This window comes from Poecilia reticulata, chromosome 20 (genome assembly GCF_904066995.2).
Source record: "Poecilia reticulata chromosome 20, P_reticulata-male-v2, whole genome shotgun sequence".
NCBI classification, from domain to species: domain Eukaryota; kingdom Metazoa; phylum Chordata; class Actinopteri; order Cyprinodontiformes; family Poeciliidae; genus Poecilia; species Poecilia reticulata.
The window spans coordinates 26718766-26726265 of NC_088849.1; the positions used below are offsets into that span (position 1 = coordinate 26718766).

A 7500-nucleotide genomic window follows, 5' to 3' on the forward strand; every position below is an offset into this window, starting at 1 on the left:
GCACGTAAGTCCAGAAACACAACACTTCACTCAGTCAGATGGAAACCAAACCTGATCCACTTCCTGTTTGGAGGCGTCATCGATCGATCAATCAATCGATCGATTGATCGATTGATCGATGAGCCGCTGCGGCTTCAGCCTGATCTACAGACGTCAGAATAAAGTGAACCGATTTTTATAGTTATTACCAAGAAACACTTCAGATGAAGCAATACGAGCGACTGAACCACTGGGGGGAGGGGGGGAGGGGGGGAGGGGGGGAGGGGGGGGGGGGGCAGAGGGGACAGGGGGGAGGGGCAGGGGGACAGGGGGGAGGGGGGGGGGGCCACCAGATGGCAAACTGCCCCCCCAGTGACACAAACACATGATTTTTTAATGCAGTGACGGCTCCATCACAGCGTGTTGAGGCGTGGCAGGAGGAGGGGGGGTGTTAATACGCCTCCTCACACACACACACCTACACACACACACACACACACACACACACACACACACACACACACACACACACACACACACACACACACACACACACACACACACACGCGTTAATTGCTCTGAGATGTTTCTTGGACGCGGCTCGGGTCAGCAGGTCAACATCAATAAGAGCAGATTGGAAGATTGGATTAGATACGCGTGTGTGTGTGTGTGTGTGTGTGTGTGTGTGTGTGTGTGTGTGTGTGTGTGTGTGTGTGTGTCACTCAGCCGGCTGGTGTCACATTTACATGAACTGCGCGGTGGAAAACGATGAAGATGATTAAAAGGAGGAAGACAAAGAAATGCAGCAGAAAATAAATAGAAAATGAGTAAAAATATATTCACACGGGAAACAGAGGATGAATAAAACATTAGAGAGAGAGAGAGAGAGAGAGAGAGAGAGAGAGAGAGAGGGAGAGAGAGAGAGAGGAGAAAACTATCAAAGAAAAAACAGAAACTAATTTTCATCCTGAGTTTGTTACTCGACTCAGGATTTAATCCACATGTGAGACCATGGCCTCGGGTTTGGAGGCACTGAGCCTCATCCCGGCTGTGAACCGCTCCATTAGAGCTGCAGATGATGATCCGATGAAGCCAACAGAACCACATCATCTATAAAAAGCAGAGATGAGATCCTAAGGCCACCAAAACGGATCAACACCTCGGCTGGTCAGAGATTCTGTCCATGAAGGTAATGAACAGAATCGGTGACAAAGGGCAGCCTTGGCGGAGTCCAACTCTCACCGGAAACGAGCCCGACTTACTGCCGGCAATGCGGACCAGACTCTGACACCGGTCATACAGGGACCTGACAGCCCGTATCAAAGGGCCCGGTACCCCATACTCCCGGAGTACCCCCCACAGGGCCCCACAGACCCCCACAGGGTCCCACAGGGTCCCACAGGGCCCCACAGACCCCCCCAGGGTCCCACAGACCCCCACAGGGTCCCACAAAACCCCACAGGGCCCCACAGACCCCCACAGGGTCCCACAAAACCCCACAGGGCCCCACAGACCCCCACAGGGTCCCACAGGTCCCCCCAGGGTCCCACAGACCCCCCCAGGGTCCCACAGACCCCCACAGGGTCCCACAAAACCCCACAGGGTCCCACAGACCCCCACAAAACCCCACAGGGTCCCACAGGGCCCCCAAGGGCCCCACAAGGTCTCACAGGGTCCCACAGGGTCCCACAGACCCCCACAGGGCCCCACAGACCCCCACAGACCCCCACAGACCCCCACAGGGCCCCACAGGGTCCCACAGACCCCCACAGGGCCCCACAGGGTCCCACAGACCCCCACAGGGTCCCACAGGGTCCCACAGGGCCCCCAAGGGCCCCACAAGGTCTCACAGGGTCCCACAGGGTCCCACAGACCCCCACAGGGCCCCACAGACCCCCACAGACCCCCACAGACCCCCACAGACCCCCACAGGGCCCCACAGGGTCCCACAGACCCCCACAGGGCCCCACAGGGTCCCACAGACCCCCACAGGGTCCCACAGGGTCCCACAGGGTCCCACAGGGCCCCCAAGGGCCCCACAAGGTCTCACAGGGTCCCACAGGGTCCCACAGACCCCCACAGGGCCCCACAGACCCCCACAGACCCCCACAGACCCCCACAGGGTCCCACAGACCCCCACAGGGCCCCCCACAGGGTCCCACAGACCCCCACAGGGCCCCACAGGGTCCCACAGGGTCCCACAGACCCCCACAGGGCCCCACAGACCCCCACAGACCCCCACAGGGTCCCACAGACCCCCACAGGGCCCCCCACAGGGTCCCACAGACCCCCACAGGGCCCCACAGGGTCCCACAGGGTCCCACAGACCCCCACAGGGTCCCACAGGGTCCCACAGACCCCCACAGGGCCCCACAGGGTCCCACAGGGTCCCACAGACCCCCACAGGGCCCCACAGACCCCCACAGGGCCCCACAGACCCCCACAGACCCCCACAGGGCCCCACAGACCCCCACAGGGCCCCACAGGGTCCCACAAGGTCCCACAGACCCCCACAGGGCCCCACAGACCCCCACAGGGTCCCACAGGGTCCCACAGGGCCCCCAAGGGCCCCACAAGGTCTCACAGGGTCCCACAGACCCCACAGGGTCCCACAGACCCCCACAGGGCCCCCCACAGGGTCCCACAGACCCCCACAGGGTCCCACAAGGTCCCACAGACCCCCACAGGGCCCCACAGACCCCCACAGGGTCCCACAGACCCCCACAGGGCCCCACAGACCCCTACAGGGTCCCACAGACCCCCACAGGGTCCCACAAGGTCCCACAGGGCCCCCAAGGGCCCCACAAGGTCCCACAGGGTCCCACAGACCCCCACAGGGCCCCACAGACCCCTACAGGGTCCCACAGACCCCCACAGGGTCCCACAAGGTCCCACAGACCCCCACAGGGTCCCACAAGGTCCCACAGACCCCCACAGACCCCCACAGGGTCCCACAGACCCCCACAGGGCCCCACAAGGTCCCACAGACCCCCACAGGGCCCCACAGACCCCTACAGGGTCCCACAGACCCCCACAGGGTCCCACAAGGTCCCACAGACCCCCACAGGGTCCCACAAGGTCCCACAGACCCCCACAAGGTCCCACAGACCCCCACAGGGCCCCACAGACCCCTACAGGGTCCCACAGACCCCCACAGGGCCCCACAAGGTCCCACAGACCCCCACAGGGCCCCACAGACCCCTACAGGGTCCCACAGACCCCCACAGGGCCCCACAAGGTCCCACACGGTCGAACACCTTCTCCAAGTCAGAACATGGATGTTTTATCATGTTGGGCCTGCAGGGGGCGCTGTGGCGTAGCACAGACTGAGGGGCGTCACTTACCTGACCCTGACCTCTGACCTCTGACCTCTGACTCTGAAAGCTGTTCGGACTGAACTGAGCTGCTCTACGATCTCGGTTCTAACTCAGATTATAACGTTAATCTGAGTTTATGAGACGGAAAAAACGGAAAATTCTTAACATCATTTTCACCAAAGCAGAAATTTTTTCCCCCAAATTCCAACTTTGCTGTAAATCATCAGAATAAATCAGTCCAGATTTTAATCCATGCTAATCCAGCATGTAGAACCAGGATAATCCAGCATATAGAACCAGGATAATCCAGCATATTGAACCAGGATAATCCAGCATGTAGAACCAGGATAATCCAGCATGTAGAACCAGGATAATCCAGCATGTAGAACCAGGATAATCCAGCATGTAGAACGAGGATAATCCAGCATGTAGAACCAGGATAATCCAGCATGTAGAACCAGGATAATCCAGCATGTAGAACCAGGATAATCCAGCATATAGAACCAGGATAATCCAGCATATAGAACCAGGATAATCCAGCATGTAGAACCAGGATAATCCAGCATGTAGAACCAGGATAATCCAGCATGTAGAACGAGGATAATCCAGCATGTAGAACCAGGATAATCCAGCATGTAGAACGAGGATAATCCAGCATATTGAACCAGGATAATCCAGCATATTGAACCAGGATAATCCAGCATATTGAACCAGGATAATCCAGCATGTAGAACCAGGATAATCCAGCATATTGAACCAGGATAATCCAGCATGTAGAACGAGGATAATCCAGCATGTAGAACCAGGATAATCCAGCATGTAGAACGAGGATAATCCAGCATATTGAACCAGGATAATCCAGCATGTAGAACCAGGATAATCCAGCATATTGAACCAGGATAATCCAGCATGTAGAACGAGGATAATCCAGCATATTGAACCAGGATAATCCAGCATATTGAACCAGGATAATCCAGCATATTGAACCAGGATAATCCAGCATGTAGAACCAGGATAATCCAGCTCTGGTTCAGGTTTTTATGTTTTCAAGCCCAGTGGACGAGGTTTGGTTGCCATGTTTGTTCCGACCCCCGTTTGGTCGCAGTGAACAAACAATCTGGACTCGTTTCACTGTTGAAACGTTCTTTAATCTGTTTCCGTGGAAACGAGGCGTCAGGATGGGTCCAGATGTTCACCCAGTGGTTCTGTAGTCTGAGCAGTACGGAGTCACTGGTTCTGAAATGTTTCACGTGAAGCGTTTAAATCGGCGGCGCTGAACCGGTCAGGCGGGATCATCAGGTGTCAGGATCTCATTAAAGTTCAATCAGATTAGGGCTGAATTATTCATGCTCAGATTAAATATTCCCAGCTGAGTGAATCATTGAACTGGTTCACTCATCCATGATTCATCAGCTGAAGGTTCCGGAGCGTTTGGACCGTCGTCCTGTTCGCTCGGCTCCACGCCTCCTGCATTCACGGCTCTTTAAAACCCGTTTCTGCTGACGGAAACTCTGCAGCGCCGGAGTTTCACCGCCAGGCTTTGAATAGGCCACCAGCCTCGTGCTAATGGTTTCTGTCTTCTCCCGCCAGTTACTGGGATAACTTCCATTCCTGCGCCACGACGGCGCTGGCCGACTGCCAGGAGGGGGCGACGGACCTCTGGGAGAAGCTGAAGAAGGAATCCCGCAACCTGAATTTCCGTGGGAGTTTGTTTGAACTGTGTGGCGGCGGAAACGGCGCGGCCAGATCCGCCGGCGGCCTCGGCCTGCTGCTCAGCGCGCTGCCCGCCGCTCTGACTTGGCTGGCGTTTTAACGGCCCGCAGGAATAAAACTCGATACGTCCAACACGTAGTTAGGGACCGGAGTGGAAGCTGCGCCTCCAGACTGAAAACAGACAGTTTGCATTCATCAGAAGAAAACAGCAGAATTGCGGCGGCGCTACGGAAGCCTGGTTGGCCTGCGGGGGAGCTCGTCCAATCACACGCCACCTCACCCAGAGGCCAATAACATGAAATATTCAACACGCCATTGACCTGAAATGAAGACAATGAGGACATTTTGATGGCGACTCGCCAACTTACACTAGTGGAATTACATAGTATTAAAGTGAGCCATGCATTATTGATGAGGAGCCGGCGGGCGGCGGGCGGCCGGGCGGCGGGCGGCCGGGCGCTGAACGCCATCGGGACGGAGAGGAGGCGGAATTTACCCGGAGGCACCAATTCATGTGTAATGCAGGACCAGCTGTAGCTAAATCAATAAGACGAGCCGCGGACTGCTTCTCATTTTAACGGCAGCAGGTTGACACGGGATGCTAGCCAGCTAGCCCAGTGTTAGCCAGCTAGCCCAGTGCTAGCCAGTTAGCCCAGTGTTAGCCAGTTAGCCCAGTGCTAGCCAGTTAGCCCAGTGTTAACCAGTTAGCCCAGTGCTAGCCAGTTAGCCCAGTGTTAGCCAGTTAGCCCAGTGCTAGCCAGTTAGCCCAGTGTTAGCCAGTTGCCCAGTGCTAGCCAGTTAGCCCAGTGTTAGCCAGTTAGCCCAGTGCTAGCCAGTTAGCCCAGTGTTAGCCAGTTAGCCCAGTGCTAGCCAGTTAGCCCAGTGTTAGCCAGTTAGCCCAGTGTTAGCCAGCTAGCCCAGTGCTAGCCAGTTAGCCCAGTGTTAGCCAGTTAGCCCAGTGCTAGCCAGTTAGCCCAGTGTTAGCTGTGCTAGCGGTTACCGTACAGAGGCTGCGGTCACACCAGCGGTCAGAATGGGTCACGGCTCCATAGTTACAGGCAGCAGTGGTGACAGTATTCCATTATTAGACCAACATTTACTGAATTTATGCTAAAATAAACATGTTGCATTTGGTAAAACCACTTTATGATGCCAGTTAGTTCAGTGAAACTCATTCTGGGGGTTCTGGTGTGACCACGGTCGCTTGGCGTGAGGTTTGGAGACACAACAGATCAGCTAAGAAAGTCCCAGCATTTCAGGAAATGGGCATAAGAATTTAAAATAATCATATTCACATAATTTATGATGAGAAAACTGAAGGTAAAGTTCATTTTGTACAAGATCAACTCAGCTAGCCAGAGCTAAATGTCGCTAAAGTTTGTCCAGAGTAAGTCATGGTTAGCTTGAGTAGCATTTGCTTTATTAAACTATATTGTCAGACAGTAGCTACGATGCAATTTATCAAAAATCTGACATTAAAGCAGATTCAGAGAAAACATTTAACATTTTGAGACAAATGTGCTAGCATCTAAACCTGATGCTGTAATTTTATCGTGACAGTTTGGTTAACAACTTAGCCTAACATTAGCTTAAATGTTAAATCACAAAGTAAACCTGAAAATGCCAGGTTAGCTAAAGTTTTAGATAATCAGTTAAAACTGCTCATTAGTTTACTGAACTGATGAGACCAGAGGAACAACTAGTTTACCTTAGGCTAGCAACAATTAGCAGCTAAATCAGGTAGCATACATTCAGAGAAGCATAGGGGATTATAGTTCAGTCAGATAATATATCAACCAAATTATAGTCGGGTTAGCTAACTTCTGATTAAATAAAAAAACACCTGCGTTTTCTGGTTGGCTAACAGCTAGTTAGCAGCTAAATAAGGTGTATTTTGATCAGCTAAGTATTATCGAACTACCTACATCCAGATGATTCAGATTAAAGATTTGTCTAGATTAGCCTGGATTAAATAACATTCTGAACTACATGTCAACCAAACTGGAACATTTGGTCATGTTAACCTACATTTAAAATAAGATGGTTTGCTTAAAATTTCATCAAACGGATAAATTAAACTTTTAGGTTTTGTGAGGTTAGCTAACAGTTTCAATTAGCAGCTACATCAAATGAGTTTATATTTGTCAAAAATGTGTGACAAACTAAATCTATGTTACCAGGTTGGATTAAAACCTGGTCCTGATGAGGTTGGATTGATAAGTATTTATGATATTGATATATAATACACAATAGATTTATATTTACGTTAGCCACAGGGGCTCCTGCTAACAACTAGCCTGTTGGCTAACTTGTGTACATTAATATTTAACTCGTCTACTTTAAATGAACAAAAATGAAATATTTGTAATATTTTGGAAACCAAACTGTTAAATTGGTTCAAGGTAACTGAAAGTTTGGATTAGCATGAAATTGTATGGTAGCCTATAAGCTAACAGTTTAATGTTAGCATTAAATCAGATATGAAACGATA

The 7500-nt window shown here is 52.3% G+C and overlaps 1 protein-coding gene across 1 annotated transcript in view; it reads left to right on the forward strand.

Annotated features, from left to right (window-relative positions):
* nrn1a (neuritin 1a) overlaps window positions 1–7500 on the forward strand; it is a 14931-nt gene that overhangs the window by 6548 nt on the left and 883 nt on the right. The window contains exons 2-3 of the mRNA XM_081601557.1: window positions 1–4; window positions 4887–7500. The exon at window positions 1–4 is cut by the window's left edge and continues 144 nt beyond it; the exon at window positions 4887–7500 is cut by the window's right edge and continues 883 nt beyond it. Of these exons, the coding sequence (XP_081457683.1) occupies window positions 1–4; window positions 4887–5109 (227 nt within the window). The 3' untranslated portion in view covers window positions 5110–7500. The remainder of the gene's footprint in view (window positions 5–4886) is intronic.